This window comes from Erinaceus europaeus, chromosome 10, assembly GCF_950295315.1.
Source record: "Erinaceus europaeus chromosome 10, mEriEur2.1, whole genome shotgun sequence".
Taxonomy (NCBI): domain Eukaryota; kingdom Metazoa; phylum Chordata; class Mammalia; order Eulipotyphla; family Erinaceidae; genus Erinaceus; species Erinaceus europaeus.
Genome location: NC_080171.1, coordinates 20424645 through 20449738, shown reverse-complemented (window position 1 = coordinate 20449738; position 25094 = coordinate 20424645). Strand labels below are relative to the sequence as shown.

Below are 25094 nucleotides of genomic sequence, written 5' to 3'. Positions count from 1 at the left end.
TGCAGATTAAAATGCTTTAATTTAACCTGAAGAAATGGTCTTGAGTAATACAAATTTTTAAGAAAAATAAAGGCTACTCAAAGGGAATTCTCCTAGCTTGTAGCACATTTCCAAAGTAACTCTCAAAAAAAAAATTCAAAAATACTTACCAACTATTTTAAAAATAGGTCCATACCATATGGCTTTATGAAATAACTTCTTAAGTTTATACTTTGTTTTTATTTAAAAAGATTTCCAAGTTTTAAATAAACTGCTAGCAATAGCATTTCTTCACTTTAAAAGTGCATATCTGAGGGTGGAACATACTTTTTGAACAAATAGTGTTTTACAAATTTTTAACACACACACACACCAAAAAAAAAAAAAAAAGAAGAAAATTAAAATACTTTAAAGGGGGAGGGACAAGTGTTTTCACCAAAGTCATCTTCAAGTAGACTGACAGAGATGATGTTTTTTTTCCCTTTCCATTTTATTCTCAAAATCTGGAGATGCTTTGGCAGTTTTAAGACATATCATGGTCTCCAAGAGACACTGGCACTACCAATGTCCGTGGAGATGGCAATTGGCTTGGTGACTCAGTATGAGTAGAGACATTACTGGGCTGGTTCTCCAAGTCCGAGGCAAAGGCGTCTTCTCTAACATCCAGAATTTGTCCAGTTGAGCCTACCTGTGGGGGAATGTCACCTACAGTTTTGCTGGCATTACTCAGGTCATCGCTAACTGTGGTAACATCACATTCTTTGTCCAGGACACCAAATTCATCTTCTATAGTAACTATATCTTTAGTTTCAAACGGTTCCAAAGGCAGTGTCAAAAATCCATTATGTAGTGGGTCTCGAGGACCACTATGGTCACACTCTGTACCCTCCTTTACTTCAGAATCTTTATCACTATCACTGTCAATGGTAATTACAATTGGAGAACGAGAAGCACTGTCCCCATGGTGTTTCTTATGCTTTTTCTTATGTTTCTTCTTTTTCTTTTTGTGATGTCTACTTGTATCAGTGGCTTTTCCTTCATAAACTATCTCTACACTAAGGCTCCGGGTCCTTCGCTTTCTTTTCTTGTATTTTGTCTCTCTGTCTGATGATCGACTGTCTGAGAAGCTGTCACTCTCATTTTCGTAGTTTCCATCCAATTTTGATGAAGACTTTTGGTAATGGCTTTCCTTTACTTTGGAAGCAAATTCTTGAGATGGTTGAGTTACTTCATTAGTAGCCTCCAAATGCCGGGTCTTATATTTTCGTTTCCCTCCAGGCTTTTCATTTCTCCCATGCTCAGCCCCTGTAGATGCAGTCTTTGATCTATTACTAGACAGGCTCCTTGATCGGTGCCTCTCATAGTAGTAGTATTTCCTGTCACTGTGATTATTTTTTTTCCGAGCATTTGTTCTTTCAGAAAAGGACTGAATTCTAAATTCTGGACTTGAAGATTGTCTGGAATAATGAGCTCTGGACAGAGTTCTCCTCCTGTAAGATGATTCATAGCCATCTCGGTCCTTGTTTCTACTATAGTAAGTATATTCCCACTTATATCTGCTTCCATAATTATTCCTTAAGTAATAACGATCTCTATTCCTGCTCCGTGATCTTCTCTTACCATGATCACTGCTACGAGATCTTGATCTGCTTGTGCTCTCACTACTCAGAGACAGAGTTTGGCTTCTTCTTGACCAGCTGCTATCTCTAGTTCTTGATCTCTTCTTGTCTCTTCTTCCTCTCTGTCTGCTACTCTCCCTGCTTCTGGATTGTCTGCTTTTCACTCTTTTCTTCCCATGATGCTTTCTACGACTTTTCTGATCATGCCCACTTCTACTCTGTGAATGTGAATCTGAACTTCGTGACCTTCCCCTCCTCCTATGTCTATGGTTATAAGGGGAATATACCCTGTCTCCTCTGGTGGGCAGGTCTCTGGGAGACGACAATGATGAAGACAGTTTCTCCTCCCTCTTTGACTTCATCCTTGTACCAGAATCACAATGACCTTTACTTATTTGCTCATCTTTTCCAAGAACAGAGTGTGGAGATGAACATCTACTGACATCACTATCACCAGAACTGTAAGACTGTTCGGGTGCCTTCACGGTTTCCATTTTCTCGTAAGTGCCTAATTCCTCAGAATCAGAGGACAGTTCTACAAGTTCTGGTGTCCTCTCAGCTAGTGGTTTAACAAATCCAACAATGACACAATTATCTGAGGAAGAATCGCTGTCATTATTCAGGTGCTCATTGGTTTGTACTCCTTGTATCTGAGACGTGGCTCTTCTTGATACAAGTTCTTCATCTGAACTGTCAGAAGTGTTTAAAAGAGAAGACATAGCAGCGTGCACCTGCTCTGAACTTGAGTAAGATGGCCCTGGAGTTTCATCATCCCAGGGTGCCTGGCTAACAGTGGCTATGTTAATATCTAGCTCTTGGGTCTCGGTTTCATCTGGAGATATTGTTATGACTGAAGAATCAGAATGGCTACCTTCTTCATATAAAGGGGCAGGACAATCGTAATTTGCATGTTGGTCAAATGCTGCCATGTTAAAAGGAGATCGTGCAAAGCTGATAAATTCATGTATAAAATGCTCAGTCCGATTCAGCAAAAATGGTCTTAAATCAGATACAAATGCCTGGCTCTCCAAGTCATAGCGAGTCACATTACTCATGATGATGTGCTGGACTATATTCACTAAAGACCCGTGAGTTCCAAAAAGAACTGTAAGTTCTCGTTTTAACCATGGGACTAATCTGTGAAGACAAGCCGGATTTCTGCGGAAAAATTCGGCTGAAATGTCCCGGTATCGGCCACCATCTTCAATATTCCTAACACGAGCACCAGCACGATACAGAGTTCGTCTAAAATTGATGATATCCTGCTCTTGTAATTTCCGCAAGGATCTTTCATCTGAAGTAGTTGGCCTCCTTATTGCAATCCGTCTCATAAATTCAGCATCTCTAGGCCTTGAAATGCCTAGTCCTTCAAATAGTATTCCACTATCTGGTGGAGTTGTTGTTCTCCGAGTCACAATACTACTAGGTGAATAAACAGAAGCACTGCGTTCCCTTGTCATAGTCGTACGGTAGCGGAACCGTGGAACCTCAGAGGGGGCAAAAGAATCATTATATGAAGGCCTTAAGACATACTCCTTGAAGTCATCTTCAGCTCTTACAGAATGAAAAATAGAATCAAAAGGCTGTTTACATAGTGGACATTCAGCTTTGTTTTTTGACCACTCCTGAACACATCGGAAACAGAACTTATGTAAGCAGCGATCTAAGTAAGATACATTGTCAAATCTATCCAAGCAAATAGGACATTTAGAATCAGGTGATGCATCAGCTGGTACTGTTTGTTGCAACTTGCTAGTGCCAGCTTTTGGTGAAAAGTTGTCCATTTTAAATTCCTTAGCGGCTGATGCCATTATCTGGAAAGGGAAAAAGAAAAAAAGGAAAAAAAAAACATTAATAAAGCACTGAAAGAAAATGACTAATCTGGGGGGCAGGTAGTAGTGCACGTGGTTGAGTACATGATACAATATGCAAAGACTCAGGCTCAAGCCCACCCCAGCCCCATCCCCACAAGCAGGGGGAAAGCCTTTCAAGTGATGAAGCAGTATTTTTTTTAATTTCTTTATTGGGGGATTAATGTTTTACATTTGACAGCAAATACAATAGTTTGTACATGCATAACATTTCCCAGTTTTCCATATAACAATACAACCCTCACTAGGTCCAATGAAGCAGTATTAGATCTGTCTCTCTCCCTCCCTCCCTATCACCCCCTTCCCTCTCAATTTCTGGCTGTCTCTACCCAATAAAGATAATTTTTTTAAAAAATCTAAAGAAAAAAGAAAAAGAAAATGACTAATCTGGGCATAAAGGCAAATAAAGATTTACATACTTTGGTTAAAAGAGTAGTGATTTTCCTCTGTAAAATAAGGGGCAGCATCAGTCTTTCAGCTTTTTAAAGTCTCATCCAAGTGCTTTGAGAGACACAGAAGACTTGCATGTGTGTGAGCCTGGACATGACTGCCTGTGCTGGAGCTCTGACCTTCCACTATTCTCTATAAATAAATAAATAAAATAATACAAGTATCCTGAAGCCATATTTTTAGTTCTTTTCCCTTATTATAATTTCCCATAGGCTTACCAGAATTGGTTTTTTCTTTCCGTTATACTTATCAGCTTCTATCGAGCTATACCTTACAAAATGAATTTACCAGAGCTGGAATCTAGTATGTTTTGGCCTTGCTATTTTAACACTTTCACTGTATTCTATACTATCCACGTTGTATATCTTAAATATTAATTTTTATGTTTTCCTTAGCCCATTCAAGTTTCTGTACTTTCTGTTATGTTAATCAAATAATATACAAATTAATTTTCAGAACAACCGACTAGCTGGCTGTACTAAACAAATTCCACAATAAAAATCTGTTGTGATCCCTTTATGATCAAAACACTACAAAAAATGGGGACAGAAAATGCTTCAATGCAGTCCATTTACAGCAAACCTACAGCTGACATCATACTGAATGGTGAAAAACTGGAATCATTCCCCCTCAAATCAGGTACTAGACAGGGCAACCCACTATCACCATTATTATTCAACTTAGTTTGGGAAGTTTTTACCATAGAGATCAGGCAGGACCAAGGAATTAAAAGGATACAGATTAGAAAAGAAGAAGTCAAACTATCACTATTTGCAGATAATACGATAGTATATATAGAAAAACCTAAAGAATCCAGAAGGAAGTTTTTGGAAATTATCAGACAATATAGTAAGGTGGCAGGCTACAAAATTAACACAGAAAAAAGTCAGTGGCATTCCTCCATGCAAACACTAAGCAGAAGAGAAAATCCAGAAATGAATCCTACTTACTATAGCAACAAAAACAATAAAATATCTAGGAATAAACTTACAGAGGTGAGGACTTATATACTGAAAATTATGAGTATCACTATTCAAGGAAATAGAACAAGACACAAGAAGTGGAAAGATTTTTCCATGTTCGGGGGCTGTGTGGTAGTGCAGTGGGTTAAGCGCACGTGCCTAAGGATCCCAGTTAGAGGCCTAGGTTAGAGACTCTGGGCTCCCCACCTGCAGGGGAGTCACTTCACAAGCAGTGAAGCAGGTCTTTCTCTCCCCCTCTCTGTCTCCCCTCCTCTCTACATTTCTCTATGACCTATCCAACATCATCATCATCAATGGCAACAATATGGGAAAAATGGCTTCCAGGAGCAGTGGATTCGTAGTGCAGGCACTGAGCCCCAGCAATAACCCTGGAGGCATAAAGAAAAAAGAAGAAAAAAAAAAGATTTTTCATGTTCATGGGTTGGAAGAATTAACATCATTAAAATAAATATACTACCAAAAGCCATATACAAACTTAATGCAATCCCCATCAAGAATCCCGTTTTTTTTTTCTTTTTAGAATACAACAAAAGCTACAAATGTTTATCTGGAACCAGAAAAGACGTAAAATTGCCAAAACTATCTTGAGAAGAAAGAACAGAAATGAAGACATCACATTCCCAGATCTCAAATTGTATTATAGGGCCACTGTAATCAAAACTGCTGGGCTCTCAATTCTATTCTATACTAGTCAGTACGTATGTTCCTGTACCAAACAGGTTTTTGTTTTTGTTGTTGTTATTTTACCAGCGCACTGCTCAGCTCTGGCTATGAACATCTAAACTTTGACAAAGGTACCCAGACTATTAAATGGGGAAAGGTGAGTCTCTTCAACAAATGGTGTTGAAAAAAATGGGTTGCAGAAGAATGAAACTGAACCACTATATTTCACCAAACAGAAAAGTAAATTCCAAATGGATCAAGGACCTGGATAAAAGACCAGAAACTATCAGATACTTAGAGGAAAATATTGGCAGAACTGTTTTCTGCATGAATTTTAAAGACATCTTCAATGAAACGAATCCAGTTACAAAGAAGAGTAAGGCAAGAATAAACCTGTGGGACTACATCAAATTAAAAAGGTTCTGCACAGCAAAAGAAACCAATACCCAAAGTCCCCTCACAGAATGGGAGAAGATCTTTACATGCCATACATCAGACAAGAGTTTAATAACCAAAATATATAAAGAGCTTGCCAAACTCAACAAGAAAACAAATAACCTCATCCAAAAATGGGGAGAGGTCATGGACAGAATATTCACCACAGAAGAGATCCAAAAGGCCGAGAAACACAAATGCTCCAAGTCTTTGATTGTCAGAGAAATGCAAATAAAAACAATGAGATATCACGTCATTCCTGTGAGAATGTCATACATGAGAAAAGGTAGCAGCAGCAAATGCTGGAGAGGTTGTGGGGACAAAGGAACCCTCCTGCACTGCTGGTGGGAATGTAAATTGGCCCAACCCCTGTGGAGAGCAGCTAGAAGTGGATCTACCCTATGACCCTGCAATTCCCCTCCTGGGGATATATCCTAAGGAACCAAACAAACCCATCCAAAAAGTTCTGTGTACACATATGTTCTCAGCAGCACAATTTGTAATAGCCAAAACCTGGAAGCAACCCAGATGTCCCAACAACAGATGAGTGGCTGAGCAAGCTGTGGTCTAGATACACAATGGAATACTACTCAGCTATTTAAAATGGTGAATTCACCTTCTTCACCTCATCTTGGATGGAGCTTAGAGGAATCCTGTGAAGTGAGAGAAGTCAGAAAGAGAAGGATAAATATGGAATGATCTCAATCAAAGGCAGAAGCTGAAAAACAAGGTCAGAAGAGAAAACACTTGTGTATAACACCAAAGATTCTGGGGTGTGTGTGTGTGTGGGGGGGGGATTTAGGTCCTCGAACATGATGGAAGAAGAGGACCTAGTATGGGGGGGGGTTGTATTGTTATGTGGAAATATTATGCATGTACAAACTATTATATTTTACTGTTGACTGTAAACCATTAATCTCCCAATAAAGGGATTAAAAAAACTATGAACTATTAATATTTTGTTATAGGATTCAAATTAAATTAGCTCATCTAAAATAGTTTCTCAGAGTTATAATGGAATAGGTAATCAATGATGGATCAATGTTTAAAAAGCATGTTAATCAGACTTTTGCTTATTATTATTACTATTTATTTTTGCCACCAGGATGGAGCTTGGTGCTAGAAGCCATCCTCACCTTGCATATGGTCATGTGTGCCCTCAACTGGGTACGCCACCACCTGGCCCTTGCTCCCTTTTTCCTCCCCCTGCCATGTACAAATGTACATATATATATATACATATACACACACATATATATGGATTCAAACATTTCTAATCTGAGAAATTTAGTCCATTATCTAAACTAGAAATGCAAATATTGCCATTGCCATTGCACAGTATAGTAAAATCATAGTAACTTTTTCATAGGTGTACTTAAACTCTGAGATCTTTAACACTGCACAGATTTCTCAGCACACCATCCAATTTCTAGTCTATTCTCTCATTCACAGGGAAAAGATAAACCAAAAATTACAGCTCAGAAAGAAATTAAGGAATGTCACTAGGGAGTAAACTTGAAGTTCAAATAAAATAAATCTCAAGGGAATGCTATTTTTTTAGTCTTCAATTAATTTTTTGCTAGAGCACTGCTCATCAGGAATCAAACCCGGGTCTTCTTGAATCCAAGTCCTGTGCACTACTGATGCACCATATCCCTACCTTCCCAGTCATAAATATGATTAAAAAAATGAAATGCTTCCTCTTCTCTATTTTTATAAACTTGTTTACCACTTTGACAAGATAAGACTAAACAATGAGCGACTGGAGAAATGCTTCAAATGGAAAGAGTGTTGGGCTCATAGGCCTGAGGTTCCTCATTCAACCCCCAGGACTGCATGTACCAGAATGCACTTTGGCGTCTTCTATCTATGCCATGTGAAACTCTCATATGTATATAAATATTAAAGACTGATAAGGCCATTCACAATTAAAAAAAAAAAAAGCCACATGTTAATCAGACTTTTGTTTCCTATTATTATTTTATTTTTATTGCCACCAGGATGGAGCTTGGTACTACTACTGCAAATCCACTGCTCCCAGAAGCCATCCTCCCTTCCCCCTTGCACATGGTCATGTGTGCACTCAACAGAGTGCACCACCACCTGGCCCTATTTCTTTTTTCCTCCTCCCCTTCTACCTCTCTCTCTCTCTCTCTCTCTCTCTATATATATATATATATATATATATAGTTAATACTTTACAATGCAATCACTGAAGTATGCAAACAAGTTCATTCTAATAGGCCCCCAAAGTTTTTTTTTTTTTTTTCCTATCCATCCTCCCCCTACCAGGAGTCCTCTGCTTTGCTGCAATACACCATGTCCAGTCCATGCTTCACTTTGTGATCTTTCCCCGTGCCTACTTTGCTAAGCTCTACTAATAAGTGAGATCATTTGGTATTCACCCTTCTTTTTAGTTTCTCACTCAGCATGATGTCGTCAAGTTTCATGCAAGAGGATGCAAAGGAGACCTCATCATTTTTAACAGCTGAGTAGTATTTCACTGTGTAGATATACAATTTTTTTTTAACCACTCATCTAATGTTGAACATCTGGGTTCCTTCCTGGTTCTGGCAATTACAAACTGTGCTATGAACATAGATATACACAGAACTTTTTTGATACATAGTTCTCTCTCCTTTGGGCAAATCCCCAGGAAAGGAATTGCTGAGCTGCAGGGTAGTTCCATTCCTAAGCCCAGTAAGTCTCCAAATTGCTTTCTGCAATGGTTGGACCATTTTGCACTCCCACCAGCAGTACAAAAGTGCTCCTTCCTTCACATCCTCTCCAGTATTTCCTATTTGTACGAGAAGTACCTTTAGCTATCAAGAGAATTATTCAACACATCACTGATAATAAATGTAAAATTATCAAAAAGGAACTTAGGTTTTTCAAAACTATTACTAAATACTAAAATTAAAATATATGCTAAAATAGAAATGAAGTAGCATTACTAAGTGGCCCTGCAATTCTTCATCTATGGAAGAGGAAGCCAATTTATTTTCATTCAAACACTGCATGTCGTCTGGGAGATGGACCACTGTTGGACCCTCAAGTGTTATACACTGAAGCATGAGATCCTGGGTTTGATCCCCAGCATCACATGTGCTAGAATGAAGCTCTGGTTTGCTCACCCTCTTCTCATTCTCCTAAGTAAATACATCTTTAAAAAAAAAAGTTGTACATGGGGGGGCCTGGTGGTGGTACACCCAGATAAGCACACTTAGTACTGAGAGCAAGGACTCACACAAAGATCTGGCTTCAAGCCCCTGGCTCCCTACATGTGTGTGAGGGGGAGGCACTTCACAAGCAGCACAGCAAAGCAGGTCTGCAGGTGTCTTTCTTTTTCCCCCTCTCTATCTCCTGAACCCTTCTCAATTTCTCTGTCCTATCAAATAAAATGGAAAAAATGGCCACCAGGAGCAGATTAGTAGTGACAGACACCAAAATGGTAACCCTGGAGGCAAAAATAAAAAAATCTGAATAACATCCGCTACAGTAGCTCAAAAGTGGGAAAAAAAACAAAAACCAAAAGCACATCAACCAATATATATATATAAATAAAATGTGCTATATGGCTTTACAATGGAATAATTAATTTTTTCCCCTCTCTCTTCTTTTCAGATAGAGAAAAACACCTGCAGCACTGTTTCACCACTTGAAATGCCTGGGGGCTTGAGCCAGGGTCCTCGCACACTGTACTGAGTGTGCTCCACTAAGTGCATCACCACCTGGCTCCCTTACAATGGAGTATTACTTGGAAATAAAAAGGAAGCAAACACTGATACATGTTATAAACTGTACGCTCATTTTCACTATGCAAAATGAAAAATAAAGCTGTCACAAAAGATCATGTTTTATGGTACTACTTATATGAAATGTCCAAAGTAGACGAATCTTGTCATTTTGCAAAATCCCTCTTTAAAATATTAAATTAGAATTTGGTTAAATATATGAAAAACAAAACAGGAATCACAATATTGCATGGCTTAAGATTTGGAGGAGAGATTCTGGGCTTAGCAAAGGTGGACCTGGTGGTAGACTTAGTATGTGATTTACTCTTTTTTGTTCTTCATCATTTTATCTCTTAATAATCAAGGCAAAAGACAGAGAGAAAGAAAGAGAACACTCAAGTGAATGTGCACATTGATAAGTTGCGTCTGTCTACGGCATTCCAGGAATTAGGACTACAGACTAATTTCCACAGTCAGTTCTTCTGAGACCATTTCTTTAGTGTCTTCCAAGTGGTGGTATTTATATCTTCAGGAACAATTAAGCCAAACCTTCTCTTCTCCAAATTTTTAAATATGCTGACTGTAACAAGGACAAAGCCTTTTTCATATATCACATTTTGGAGCGGAATAGCAGCTTATCAACTGCAACCGACCACCAATCCCAGAAGATCCTACGGACAATCCCAGAAGATCCTACGGAAGTCAAACTACCGAACCAACCCCATCAAATTGAACTCCAGGTCCAATAATAAAAAGTCATTGTTGGGAACGAGCCATCCCCCCTCCGAACCCATTCGTCCCCCATAAGCATATCTTTGGGCTTACACTATGGTTTTGCATTTTTATTGACTAAAACCAAACCAGAACAGCACAATACTCACGGCTACCAACTCGAATCTTAGGTTCCTACGTCTTAATTCATCTTAACTGCGAAAGCTACCCAGCAAAAAGGGAGAAGAACAAAAAGAAAAAGAAAAGAAATTCCATCACTACCGGCCCCTCCTCTTCACCGCACCGTTTATAAACTTGAGGCCACAGGCAGGTGAGGTCCGGCCTCCAATGCCAAAGGTGCTGGCGGCACTTCCTGGCCTGGCCCGTCCCTGAAGCTGGGCAGCAGGTGCGTGCACGACGCCGCCGTCCCCATTTCGCAGACGGGCGGGGGGCCTGCGCGCAGCCAAGGTCACACCTGGCAGGCGGGGCATCACCGCTCAGACGTCGTGGCGCCGTCCCCCCCCCCCCCCCGGCCCCCTCCCCTAACACACAGCAGCCTCTCGCCAGGCGCCAGGCGGCCTTCTAGGAACCGCAGCCCCTCCCTCCCCCCGCACCAGCACTGACCCAGCCACAGGTGCGCCCGCCGCTGCGGGCCCTGCCTCGCGGCTCCGGAGACCCCGCATCCCTGGGCCTCGTTCCACGCGGGACTTCCAGTCCGCCCGGCCCTCCCGACCCCCGCCCCCTCCACCCCAAACCCTATTGTTCCGGATCCCACTCACCTCCGAGGAGGCCGGCGCAGGCCCGGCTGGGGCGCTCGCCGCGAGCTCTCGGCGGCCCAGGCAGCTGGGTCGGTGACTGCAGGATCCGCGAAGGCGTACCCGGCGACTTCGCCGCCGGCTCTCGGGAGCCGGAGTCGGCGGGGGCGCTTCACCCTCCTCGCGAGACAGCGGAGACCCCAACGGAGGTTGCTGCGACCCCTGTGACGTAAAGGACTCATCACCAATGGCAGTTTGGGGACGGGGGCAAAAGGCCACACCCCCTCCACACACACGCCCCTCCCCCGCCCCAGCACCAAAACACAACATTCGGCGGCGTGGCGCGTGCGCGGTGAGGGGCGGCCGGCACCGGGGGCGGGGCTTCGCGTGCTACCGCCCGAGACGGGCCCTTCCCCCACCAGCGGAGCGTCCCGACCGCCCTCCCCGGGCCCAGCTCCATCTGCACACGTCGCCCGTTACTACCCAACGGGGAGCACGGCGGAGAGCCTAACTCAAGTGTTCTCGCCGCACAAACCCGGGGAACACGATAACCACACTTCAATCTCACTTTCAGCCTGGCCCAGCTCTCAAATTACCCGAATTCTCCCGACTGTTAACAATACAGGGGCTGCGAGGCGGTGAAGTGACTTTTCACCTCTGGCTGCCCAGCTATGGAATAACCCCCCCATCGGGATTCGAGTGCATCCACAATCGATCTAACCCGTGTATCCTGGGCTTCAGTTTGGTGAACAAGATTACCTGAAACAGGCGGGGCTGAACGTTTCCCCAAGAGGGTCGAGGGCAACGTCTCCCCTTTCCTGACTACCCGAAATCTTGAGTTAAAAATCAGTCTAGATGAGTTATCTGCGCTGAATAAAGAACGAATGTCTGCGACGAGAGCAGCCCACCGCTCCACTCGGCCGTTCGAGCCTCAAATGTGAGCGTCCCAAACAGATTCTAGAACTGAACTCCGTCCCGCCCGCGCGCCAAACCGCCGTCCTCCCTCCCCACGCGCCGCCGTTCTGAGCACAGAAACGCTCCGCGCCGCACAACTGTTGATTGGCAGGCACGTTACGCCGGCCGGGCAGCGCGTGCCACCTGCTTCTTGCTAGAAGGAGTTGCACCAGCAAAACCTATTGCAGCCCCAGGCTTTTGTTTCTTACAGTGATCGATTAGCTGGGGCCCTGGCACTTAAAATAAACGCTGGGATTCTAAGACAAATATACCAACGTCTCCATAAGAACAGATGGGGGGGGGGGTGGAGAGGAGAGGCCTCCATTCTTCCAGAGCAAGACGCTAGGGCAATACTTAAGACGTGATTTATTACTTTTTTTTTTTCAAATTAAAACTTTCAATGCATATGACAGTCCTTGAGCCTGCGTTAAGGACACTGTAGCTGAAGGAAAGGTCGTTTAATAAAGCACACCTTCTCTCGGTGGAGGAAAAAAAAAAAGAGAGAAATCCCAGCTATTTTCTCCACTCATCTCCTCCCTTCCCGAAAGGCGGGCAAGGCCGCGATCACTTGAGCCCGCCTCCAGGTCCGGGCGGAAGAGGGCGTCCAGGCCAAAGGGGAAGGTGCCAGGGAGCAAGTGGGCGGGGCTCCGCGCCCGGTTTAAAGATGGCGGCCGTCACTCGCCCGCCGCCGCCCTGGAGGCTATTCTAGGGCCTGCAGCTCCGCAGGTTTCCGCGCGCCCCCAGCGCCGCCGCCTTACCATGAGTCCCGTGAGTCGTCGCACGCTGGAGTGGATTTATTCAGCGGTAGGTCCTTCGTCTGGCGGCGGGGCTCCACGGTGTCGACCCCTTAGACCCGAAGGCTGAAGGCCCTTTTTCTTCAACGTCCACAACTCCCCAGATCCATTTCGGAGTCGAGCGCTTCACTCCCCCACCTCGACTCCGCCTCTTCCTGGAGGACACGCTCTTCCGCCGCCTTTGCGTCAGGGCAGCTGCAGCGGGCTCGCCCCCGGAACTCCCTTAGACCAGCAGTTCCGATGGCGAGAATTCCGACCGTGGCGACGGGATGAAGCCGGAGGGGGTGGGGGGTGGGCGACGTTGCTTTCACTCTTTCTGCCTTTCCCTCCCCTAGCTGCTCCTCGGGGTCGTGGTGCTCTCCTGGGGCTATGTCATCTACGCCTCCACTGTGGCTGCGCGGCGCCAGCTCGGGAAGGAATACCCGGACCAGATGTTCGCCAGGAGTGAAAACTTGTGATTCTGGAATCCTGTGAGAGACACAGTGTACTCCTCACGCTTGCTTACATGATACCGACCCAGTTTTTAACATTAAAATTCATCATACGAAGATTGCGCATTTCCCTTCTTCGTCCATTGTTCTTCGTAGTTAATCATTATTTTGCCAGTTTTTCAGGGACTTACAGGCTTGTCTTTTTACGTTCTCCCATCAGAAAAAAATTTAAAAAACACAACCTAGGCCAGATGGCTTGCCTTGAGTTACCAGATTAGAGAGGTGATGACGGGCTTTTCAATCTAGTTTCTAAAAAATATTTCTTTCAGAATGCCTCAGAAAGACTTAAGGTAAAAAGGCATGGAGTTTCAGTTCTTACAATTATATTTTATTCTGTTGCATAGCTTCACATCAGACTAGACTGAAGTGCTAACTGTATTATTAAAAAACAAACACAAACTATGTGACAAATTTTCTAGATCCTGTTTCTCAAGAATGTCCAGAAAAAGTAGATGTCATTACTCAAACCATTTTATCAGCATGTTCATTTTTTACTTAGTTAAATAATTGAATCTCAAATTGTACAGTGTTTGGGAAGAAGTAGACACATACCAGACAGTAAACTTTATTAAAGTTACTTTTCCAGAAAATATATTCAGTAAATATGGTGTAGTAGTAATAAACTTGGGCTCCTAAGCCTTTGAAATTTGAAAGTACTCTTCAATGATGCTCATCAGGAAATTCTTTCAAAGGCGGAATTACTTCCCCAGTCTCCAGGATAGTATCACCCTAGAAAGTAAAGATGCATTAATAGAAAAATTTTGCCTGCAGAAGTGACAAACTTGGTTAAGACCTCACTTGGAAAATTTAACTCAGTTCTGGCACTCAAACTCATAAGAGCATGTAGACAAAGTAGAAGCTGTTTAAAGAGAAACAACCAATATTCAAAATGGTACAGTATATTGGTCCAAGAGGTGGCAAAATGTTGGACTCAAACATGAGATACTAGCTTAAACCCCCAGAAAGATTTTTTTTTTTTTTTTAAACATGATGAATGTGCCAGAATGATGCTCTGGTTCTCTCATCATGTTTAAAAAAAAAAACAAAACTATAAATAAAATAGGGGAAGTCTCAATCAAGTGACAAGAAAAGGTATGAAAATTGTCTTTAAAATTATGTAAATGGACAAGCTTTCCTATACATGACTATAAATAGCACTAGAAAGAAGTTGCAGGAAAACATCTTCCATTAGCATAAAGAGGTAATAACAAGTAGACTGGGAGATGGCACAGTAGATACAGCACTGGACTCAAGCATGAGGTCCCAAGTTCAAACCCCAACAGCACATGTACCAGAGTGATGTCTGGTTCGTTCTCTCTTTTACATTAATAAATAAATTTTTAAAAAAATTTAAAAAAGAGGTAATGATGACCCCGGGTGGTAGCGCACCTGGTTGAATGTACATGATACAATGCACAAGGACCCAGGTTCGCACCCAGTCCCCATGTGCAGGGGGGAAGGTTTGCAAGTAGTGAAGCAGTGTTGCAGGTATCTGTCTCTCTCCCTCTCTATCTCCCCTCTCTCTTGATTGCTGGCTGTTTTTATCCAATAAAAATAAAAAACATTTTAAAAACCAAACTACAATCACTGACTTTGCAATATGGCAGTATAGACACTAGCACTAGAGGCTAAGAGATGCCAACAGAAGGCTAACAAGACAAAAGCATAACATCAAATGAATTTGAAGTTCTAGGAAAAGTAGTTGAAAAGTTACAAAATGTGTTTGACCACTACTAGTTTGTTTTTGGAAGTGTACTTCAAAGAACGTGTATTCAGACAAGAAGTAGCTGCTTTGGAAAGGAAAATAAAGATGGAATAAAAAATATTAGAGCCTGGAAAGTCAGATTGTTTCTAAATTTCTAGATAGTTAACACTGAAGAAATTCTGAGAAATCCAATAAAACTAGGCAAACAGAGGAACTCTTAAGTTCTATGTCAATGATATTGCAGTGAGCTTCAAGTGGCCTCCAGATAGATGTGACTGAGTTAAGGACAAAAAAGTAAAAGAACATTTCTAGCCGTTTTCTCAACTCTGACTCTTATCTTCTCAGACAATAATCTGTCCACCTCCATGCTAGCTATCAAACGCAAGAAAAAAAATAAGAAAGTCATGGGCCCCAAGAAATATACCTGACAGACATCCTAGCTTCTTTCCATCCTAAGGTCCCTGTTCTCATTTGCTCAATTCCAACTTTTTGGTTCCTGTTCATTACTCATTTTGTCCTGCTTTATATCTTACCACCTTTCAGGCACTAAATTGCAGATACTACTAAGATTCCATCCTGACTTCCCTGGGCAGACAACCTCATTAATGTGTCCCTGAACCTCACCTTTCCAGAGCCCTACTCAACTAAGGAAAGACAGAAACAGGCTGGGGATATGGATCCACCTGCCAATGCCCATGTCTAGCAGAGAAACAATTACAGAAGCCAGAACTCCCACCTTCTGCACCCCCAAAATAATTCAGGTCCATACTCTAGGAGGGGGAAAATTGATAGGGGAAGATGACCAGAGCCTTTTGACCTCCCAACTCCAGAAAGAAGAGGTAAAAAAGAAGGACATTCAGTAGCAGTAATAGGTGAAGGTGTGACTTAGAAAGGAAAACAGAGCAAGATCATAGGGGGAAATGGGGGGCAAATGTATATACAGACAGATAAGTTACAGAAACAATAGTCAACCCAGGTCTTCAATCTTGGGAAAAACTACTGTAGCTTCCCATGAAAGGAACAGGGCTACAGAACTCTAGTAGTGGGAATGGTGCGGAATTATATCCCTCTTATAATTTTGCAAATCAACATTAAGTCACTAATAAAATTTAAAAGAGAAAAAGAAAAGGACTTGTCTACTGACTTGTGGTACTGTCTCAAACAATGAGTATTTTTCAGGTCTGCCAAATATCGTATGTAATCAAACAGATAACAGAACCTGTGAATGTTTTCAGTTAAATGATGGTCTCTTCCAGAAAACAAAATCACTGCCTGTTCAAGTAACTTCCCAGATACAGGAGTTTAGGGGGGTTTACAATGTTTGACAACTGAGATTCAGCACTGCTAATAATGACTGACTGCTATGCTCTCTCACTTCACCACTAAACAATGAGTGTGGCTGAGTTCTTACTGTTCTTGATCCTCAAATCTCCAAAAGAAATAAAATTATCTGGAGATGTTGGTTTTGGGGACAGTTGCAGTGGTGAACTCTGATTTTAAGATTTCTCCATAGGAAGGAAGCAAAAAACTATTTGGTGAAAGGACATAGATACCTGGAACAATGAGAATGAGCTACAGCCAAAAAGAAGTCATGGAGACTGCTCCTAAGTTTAGACCTGAATTTTACTCCGTCTTCCCCCAAAATAATCTTGCAAACTTCAGATTCCAGCATAACTTTAAGATCGTAGAGGATAACCTGATCAACAGTAAACTATGATTTTAATATCTAATAAGCCTTTGTTTTGTTAAGTGAGTTTTTGGGAACTACTCTTTATGGCCCCTCCTATTCTAACTAATATATGTACCGGTAAGCATTCTTCAAGTCCTCAAAGAGAAAACTTCTCAAAATGTGTCTGTCCTAAGGCCTTGGCTTTATATGAAATAGGGCACCACTGAAAAGTTTTACTTCATTTTTTGACTACAAAATTTACAGGAAAAAAAAAATTTAGTTAGGTTGAAAAGAAATGTGCCCACCTCATTTCAACTATAATTGCTACCTCACTCTACTTCTTCTATTTCTTTTTTTTTTAATATGTATTTTATTTATTTTTGAGAGAGATGCAGAGAAGGAAAGACACAGAGAGAAACACCAGAGCACTGCACAGCTCTGGCTTAATGTGGTGTGGGGGACTAAACCTGGGACTTTGGAGCCTCAGACATGAGGGTCTCTTTGCATAACCATTATGCTATCTACCCCCACCTTATTTCCTCTATTTTCTTTTTAATATATATATATATATATATTAGACACATTAAAGGCAAGAATAAAAGGACACTTCAACTGATTACTTGGGGCAGCAAAGGAAAAACAATGAACAAAAGAAAAATGAGAGATGTTTTAAGATGACTTACTGGGAATATTTTAGGCTTCTTTTCCACAATACCGTATGGTTTTGTCTGCAATGAAAATAATGACTCAGTTAATTACCATCTCAGAGCTTTTTCCATAAAACAGCATATACCATATCTCAAATTTTAACTTTATCATTATCATTTATTTTTATTATCTTTATTTATTTGTTGGATAGAGACAGCCAGAAACCAAGAGGGACAGGGAAAATAGAGAGGGACAGAGAGAGAGAGAGACCTGCAGCACTGCTTCACCACTTGCAAAGCTTCCCCCTTGCAGGTGGGGACTGAAGGGCTCGAACCTGGGTCCTTGTGCATTATAACATGTACACTCAACCACGTGCGCCACCACCCAGCCCCTTCAATTTTTAACTTCACACCCATATTTTCACCAGCTGTTTACTCAAGATCTCTACTTGCTTATCAAATGGACATTTCAAATTTAACCCGGTCCAACATTTAATGTCCCTCAGTCCCAAAGTGTTGCTCTGCATATTTCCTTTTCATTGCAAGGTTGTGCTTCCTCCCTCTTACTTACAAAGGTCAAAAACCTGAACTCCTTAGATCTTCGTGACTCTACCTTGAACACAAATGTCCTGGGTAAGTGCTGCTCATCAGCTCTAGGACTCCTGTACTCAATCAAACCTCACCTTCTAGTCTTCTGCTTTCCATCTGCAGCCGCCTACCTCTGTTCTCTCAAGTCAGAACAGATTGATTCTTTGAAGATGTATCAGCCCTGGGCCAGCAAAATAGCTTACCTGGATAGTAGACCTGCAGTGTCATGTTCATGAGGCAGGTTAGAGCCCAGCCTCCACCACAGTGGAGGAAGTTTTGGTGCTACGGTCTATCTCTCGCTCTCTTTGAAAAAGTTAAGCAGTGAAGTTCAGTGTGATGACATTAAAAAAAAAAAAAATCATTCCTTTGCTCAGTTTCTTAATTCTTAAAGAAAAAAAGCCAAAGTCTTTTCTATGATTTCCAAGATCCTGTTTTACTGTGTCTTTTTGTTGTTGCTTTTCAAAATTTGTCATACTGCCTTTTAAAAAAGGAAAGCTTCCCACTGTCTATCACATAAAGTTCGACCTCCTCTGGTTAGCTTTCAAGGTATTCTCCATTGTTTGGTCTCGGGTTTTCAAGACAATGTTGACCTGCCATTCTAGTCATATCCTCGGTCTTGGCTACACATGGACATTATTACTGACTCTTTACCTTTTAATCTTAGTGGAATGATTTTTATCCTCCATTAGTGCTAGCCCAAATAATATCTATAATTATTAAGTAGTAACTTTCCTATTATTCTTTGTTGTTCATTTATTACTTAGTAACCCACTGTACAAAAAGTTTTTTCTTCCATTCATTCATTCATTCATCTACTTTTTTTTATGAACTTAGATGGATTTGTATTTTAATTATTACATTTCTTTAATTATTTTAATTATTATCTTTCTTTTAGCTTATTCATTTATCATTATTTATTTTAATGCTCAAATTGCTCCAGTGGGAGTCCTTTCAAGCTTACAATGCCCTTATATCTCCATTATCACTTATTAATTATTTTTTAATTTGATAGGACAGAAAAAATTGAGAGAGAAGCTATGAAGGGAAAGAGAAAGACACTGGCAGCACTACTTAAGCACTTATGAAGCTTCTCCTGCAGGAGTGGAACGGGGGCTTAAGCCTGGGTCCTTATGTATTGTAATATTTACACACAACCAGGTGAGCCACTGCCCAGCGCCTCTTTGAACACTTCCTTATTTTCTGGATCCACAAGGTCATCTTCTATTATACTTTCTGAGCCCTACCCATGGAATCAGTCATTTCTCCAAGGAACTGTGAATTCTTTCAGTGGAGAAAATAAACCCCAACTGTGAGATCTACTAGTTACCATGAGGTAACACTGTGTCGTAGTCCTGTCAATGGGCAGAGGAAGGGAAGAGCCACGGCTGCATCTATATTTAAGTGTCAATCACTGTATTTTAAACCGTAAGATACTGTGCTCACCTTGCTCAGATGAGAATATCCTATACCAGTGGCTGCCAATGCTCTTCAAACAGTTTTATTCACCAGTGTCTCTCTGCCTCCTATCGTGCAAGTCATCTACTCAGTCTCTAACATTCCTCACTGGGTACGAGAAGGCCCACCTCACTGAGTTACAATGTCCCATGACTGGTAGCCAGCACTGCTCCCCTCCTGTGCCACTCGCTGAAATGCACATAGGAAACAGATATACCCACAGAAGAAACAGTTTCACACAATAGTCAATGTAAATCACTTGTAGTTACATCATGGAATTATGTAATTTATAATGTAAAAAAAGCATACTTACATTCACATGGTATTTGACATAATAATGAACAATCCAGGCCGGTATAAGTACATTAGTGAAAGCAAAGATACTGTTTCTGTATACCTTGTAGATCTGGGGGGGAAAGTAATACACAAAAATAAACAGATAAGCCAAGCCCATTTTATATCTGTGGCAGATATCTCAAAATGCCAATATTTCTTTATACACTATAGCTAATCTTACCTATTCAACTATTTTTACTAAACACAAGGCCTGACAGTTCATAGCAAATGAGTCTTTAAGTAGCACTGTGCTGGACTACAGTGTGACATTTATAGATGCTTTTAAAAAAAACAAGACATCCATATTATTACTTTTCTAAAAATAAAAAATATAGTCTTAAAAAATGAAAGAAAAATTTCAACAGATACCAGAATAATCAATCCACAGAATTTTTTCAGGAAAAGTCGCCTCCTTTATTTATCAATGCTGGAGAAAGAATGCCTTATGTAACAGTGTGGAATGTCCACCCTCACTTTAAGACACACTATTTTAAAAGTGAAAGATGATCAGGTGACTCAATAGAGCACATACTTTACCATGTGTAAGGATCTGACCACATGGGAGCACAATGAAAGCTTCAGTACCAGGAGTGTGCTGTGGTCTTGACCCTCCTCTCTCCAAAAAAAAAAAAAAAAATTCATCCATAGTGGTGGAAGCATGCAGGCACAAAGCCCCAGTATAAGCTCTATGGGGGGAAAAGAAAAAAGAACTAAAACAGGAAATTTCCTGTGATAGCCAATATGAAGGCAACACCTACCCTTTTCAGAGAAAGGGTGATCTGGGTTATAAATGCTGTACATGACTACAGAAAACAAAGATTTAACGAATGATTAATTGCTTCCTTGGATTATTGGCTGGACTGGTGGGATGCCAACATTTTAACCAGAGGCTGCCCAAAACAACATGTCAGGAATATAAAGGCTGAAAGGCGGGTTGAGCCAAAGTTTAACAACACCATCATAAACAAGTATCACCATTTTCTCAAAAAAGTACTCACTGATTCCACTGAAGGCTTTAGAAGGGGGGGAAAAAAGATACATAGGCTTCAATGTGAACACCTTCACTCCTTATGCAGCCTCATTTAGAAGACTTCAGTTCCCACATGTGTAAAAGGGTTAGAAATGGTTTTTATCAACAAGATCAGAAGGGAAAACACTAAGCAGAACTTGGACTGGAGTTAGTGTCTTGCACCAAAGTAAAAGACTCTGGGATGGGGGGAGGGTTCAGGTCCTGGAACATGATGGCAGAGGAGGACCTAGTGGGAGTTGAATTGTTATGTGGAAATGTTATACATGTACAAACTATTGTATTTTACTGTCAATTGTAAACCATTAACCCCCCAATAAAGAAATTAAAGCAAAACAAAGAAATGGTTTTATCTTAGAGGTACAGACTTAAATGAAGTACTATGAAAGCCCCTAATAAAGTGCCAGGACAAATCACACCAAGTGTTATTTATTAACATTACCAGTTTATTAACTAGTGTGGCAGGTCACTGAAAGCCATTCTAAGCTATTGCATTTATCACTCAGAATCAATGGGACTTAATTAACAGTCTAAAGAGCATGTCGCAGGGCCAAGTGGTGGCACACCTGCTTAATCACACACATTACAGTGCACAAGGAAGGACTCAGGTTCAAGCCCCTGGTTCCCACCTGCAGGGGGAAGACTGGAGGTCTTTCCTTCTCTACTTCCTCCTCCCCTCTCCATTTGTGTGTGTGTGTGTATGTGTGTGTGTGTGTGTGTGTGTGTATACACACACACACACACACACATACACACACACACCATCTGGCCCTGTGACATGCTCTTTCATATATATATGGTTTTTAAAAGAGGACTTGGTGGTGGTGCATCTGGTTAAGCAAACATATTACCATTCACAAGGACCTGGGTTCAAGCCCTAGTCCCCATCTGAAGGGGAAAAGCTTCATGAGAGATGAAGCAGTACACAGGTGTTTCAGTCTCCCTCTCTACCTACTCCCTTCCCTCTCAATTTCTCTCAGTTCAATCAAATAAAATAAAGTTTACTATATATATATATATATATATATATATATATATATATATATATATATAATAACATGGCTCAAACACCTGAAAACAAATGCAGCTCTTGAAGGAGTGATACATAATTTATTTATTATTTCTTTATTGGGGGATTAATGTTTTACAGTCGACAGTAAATACAATAGTTTGTACATGCATAACATTTCCCAGTTTTTCACATAACAATACAACCCCCACTAGGTCCTTTACCATCATGTTCCAGGACTTGAACTCTCTGCCTCACCCACCCCAGTCTTTGGTGCAATGAAATGACCATTTTAAAAAAATATTTTATTTATTTATTTTCCCTTTTGTTGCCCTTGTTTTATTGTTGTAGTTATTACTGTTGTTGTTGTTGTTGTTGTCATCGTTATTGGACAGGACAAAGAGAAATGGAGAGAGATGGGGAAGACAGAGAGAAGGAGAGAAAGATAGACACCTGCAGACCTACTTCACCACTTGTGAAGTGACTCCCCTGCAGGTGGGGGAGCCTGGGGCTCGAACCCGGATCCTTACACTAGTCCTTGCGCTTAACCCTCTGCGCTACCGCCCGACTCCCTGACATCACCATTTTTAATAGCTGTGAATGAATGATATTCTGTCAAGTACAGAAATAGTATTTTTGTGTTAAAAGCACATACAGTAGTTTAGAAAAGTGATTCTTGAATATGACTCACTAAGCATACCAATAAGATCTTGTAGAAGGTGAGCGAAGAATTCACTGTGCCTTCAGGTAAGTAGCTGAATGTAGTATTAATTGGTCTTTACAGCCTTAGCCATAAAAATCAGGCAACTGTCTTCATGTATTAAAAGTCATAAAGTGTTAACTCTAGTAATTCTTGGCTATCATCCTAAGGGAAGATTTCTACACTCAAAAGAGTGTCAGTAGCCAGGATGATTTGTAGTGCTAGGGTGCAGGATGTGCATTCGAGAAGTCTCCAGTTCGAATCCTGTCACCACCAATATCCAGAGCTCTATAGTACTCTGGAAAAATCAAATGTGCACGTGAAACTTCAGGGAAGATCATTCTTCTCGTCACATCACAACATAAGAAAGTGACCCTTCCAAAGCCTAACATGAGCCGGCACTCCTAACTCCCAGCCCAAGTCTCCCGGGACAAAGTAAATGTCCCAGCTAAAACTAAGTCTCGGACGATGATTCTTCCCGATTCCCTCTAAGGGGACCACGGGGACTGAGTCATGTCATTCTTTGCTGTACTGCAACCAGCAGGCCGAGTGTGTATGTTGGGAAGAACTGTCACTCACCATGTTCTTCCAGGGGGCCTGGTCACGCAAAAATCTATTCCAGAAAGCTTCCATAGGCCGTAACTTCTGCGGGGGCAGCACCGGCTCGCGGGCGCTCAGTTCCTGGTCCTTTAGCCATCGCCTTCTCAGTTCCCGAAGCTGCTGCAGTCGCAGTTTCTCGTCTGGAGTGTACCCCGTCATGGTGGCACAGGGACCCGGGGAAGAAGGACACGGCGAGCCCCTGTAGCCCGGTTTGTCACCTACCAGAGATCCAGCTTCTGAAAAGCGACCTTGCGAGGACACCTGGGAGTGGCGCGTGCTTATGACGTCAACTTGGAGCCTCCGCAGCTGCTCCAATCACCGTGCAGTGTCCGAGCACGCGCAAAGCGCTGGCCTCGGTTTACCCGGAGATTTGGGGTGTGGGGAGGCAGGTGGGATCGAATAAGGAGGTGGGTGGTAGGAGTTATGGCCAAAGTGGGGACTTGACGGATAGGAAATCGTGAGAAGTGGAAAGACTAGAGGTTCTGGTGAGAAGAAAGAATTGAGAGGTGTACTGAGAGGTGGAAGAAAGATTAGATGATTTTGTGATGTCCCTATGCAAAATCCCCCCACTTGCCTCTTTCCCTGGTTCTCTTCAATTAGTGAGGACCATAACATCCAAGATTAAATCGTAGCCGTGTCAGTGGCTGGTAAAGTAACTCTAAGCAGCTGTCTTAGTCTGTTCTTTCTTATTAGGTCATTATAAAAACTAGCTTAGTATCAGAATTAAGTGGACACACTCGCATTTTGGTCCAGCAATTCCACTACTAGAACTCTATCCTAAAGATACAGCGGGGAACCAAGTGCTGGCGCACCTGGTTGAGCGCACTTGTTGCAATGCGCAAGGACCTGGATTCCAGCACCCTGTTTCCACCTGCAGGGGGAAAGCTTTGTGTGTGGTGAAGCAGGGCTGCAAGTATCTTTCTGTCTCTCTCCTTCTCTATCACCCCTGCCCTCTCGATTTATGGCTGTCTTTAATATATAAATAAAGATAAAAAATAATTTTAAAAAGAACATTAATTTAAAAATGCAGTGGTAAAAATATGAAAGGAATGTTTACGACTATTCACTACAGCACTTTTTTTTTCTTATTTATTGGATAGAAAAATTGAGGGGCCGAGCGGTGGCGCACTGGGTTAAGCGCACATAGTACAAAGCGCAAGGACCCTTACAATGATCCTGGTTGGAGCCCCAGGCTCCCCACCTGCAGGGAGGTCGCTTCACAAGTAGTGAAGCAGGTCTGCAAGTGCCTATCTTTCTCTCTCCCTCTCTACCTTCCCCTCCCCCTCTCAATTTCTCTGGCCTATTAAAAGAAAAATCAAAAATGGCCACAAGAGCAATGGGTTAGTATTGCAGGCACTGAACTCAGCGATAACCCTGAAGGGAGGGACCTGCAGCACTGCTTGTGAAGCTTCTCCCACCCCTCCACCCAAAGGTGGAGACCCAGGGCTTGAACCCCATCCTGGTGCTTAGTAACATGAGTGCTCTACTGGGTTCGCCACCGCCCACTCCCCAGCACTGTTTCTAACAGCATTCTGGAAGTTAAACCATAGTTCGTCAACTGGTTGAATGAATCGTGCTACAATGATGAAGTGGAATACTGCATGTGTAATTGTTAAAAGTAGACTGTTTTAAAAGCATGGGATTCATGTTGTATTTTTTTAAGATTTTATTTATTTATTCATGAAGATAGAAGAAGAGAAAGAATCAGACATCACTCTGGTACATGTGCTGCTGGGAATTGAACTCAGGACCCCCTGCTTGAGAGTCCAATGTTTCATCCAATGCGCCACCTCCCGGACCACCATATTGGATTCTTACCACAACCAAAAGGGTTAACTCTAAGGGAATTTTGGAGGTAGTATGGTGGTGGTATTAGGAGTGTATGCTAAGCCCAACTCCATCAAATATACAGTAAATAT

General features: G+C 41.9%; 3 protein-coding genes across 3 annotated transcripts; 1 reads left to right on the top strand and 2 right to left on the bottom strand.

Annotated features, from left to right (window-relative positions):
• TOPORS (TOP1 binding arginine/serine rich protein, E3 ubiquitin ligase) lies at positions 1-13051 on the bottom strand. The gene is made up of 3 exons (XM_007522882.3): positions 12913-13051; positions 11225-11422; positions 1-3412 (listed from the first exon to the last, which is right to left on the bottom strand). The coding sequence occupies exons 1-3, from the start codon at positions 12913-12915 to the stop codon at positions 503-505; spliced, it is 3111 nt and encodes a 1036-aa protein (XP_007522944.1). The 5' UTR covers positions 12916-13051; the 3' UTR covers positions 1-502.
• Positions 12826-14095, top strand: SMIM27 (small integral membrane protein 27). The gene is made up of 2 exons (XM_060199292.1): positions 12826-12958; positions 13284-14095. Exons 1-2 carry the CDS (start codon positions 12914-12916, stop codon positions 13404-13406), a joined length of 168 nt encoding a protein of 55 aa, XP_060055275.1. The 5' UTR covers positions 12826-12913; the 3' UTR covers positions 13407-14095.
• NDUFB6 (NADH:ubiquinone oxidoreductase subunit B6) lies at positions 13991-23454 on the bottom strand. Its single transcript, XM_007522879.3, has 4 exons — positions 23155-23454; positions 19817-19909; positions 17497-17541; positions 13991-14168 (listed from the first exon to the last, which is right to left on the bottom strand). The coding sequence occupies exons 1-4, from the start codon at positions 23332-23334 to the stop codon at positions 14100-14102; spliced, it is 387 nt and encodes a 128-aa protein (XP_007522941.1). The 5' UTR covers positions 23335-23454; the 3' UTR covers positions 13991-14099.
• Between the last annotated feature and the right edge of the window lie 1640 nt (positions 23455-25094).

Coding starts and splice junctions, on each gene's coding strand:
- SMIM27 (XM_060199292.1), top strand. CDS start 12,914: ATGAGTCCCGTGAGTCGTCGCACGCTGGAGTGGATTTATTCAGCG. Junction 12,959..13,283: donor TGGAGTGGATTTATTCAGCG/GTAGGTCCTTCG, acceptor TCCCTCCCCTAG/CTGCTCCTCGGGGTCGTGGT.
- TOPORS (XM_007522882.3), bottom strand. Junction 3,413..11,224: donor CTGCGCCGGCCTCCTCGGAG/GTGAGTGGGATC, acceptor TTCCCTTTCCAG/ATAATGGCATCAGCCGCTAA.
- NDUFB6 (XM_007522879.3), bottom strand. CDS start 23,334: ATGACGGGGTACACTCCAGACGAGAAACTGCGACTGCAGCAGCTTCGG. Junction 19,910..23,154: donor AGGCCCCCTGGAAGAACATG/GTGAGTGACAGT, acceptor TTTCCCCCCCAG/ATCTACAAGGTATACAGAAA. Junction 17,542..19,816: donor ATGTCAAATACCATGTGAAT/GTAAGTATGCTT, acceptor TTTTCATTGCAG/ACAAAACCATACGGTATTGT.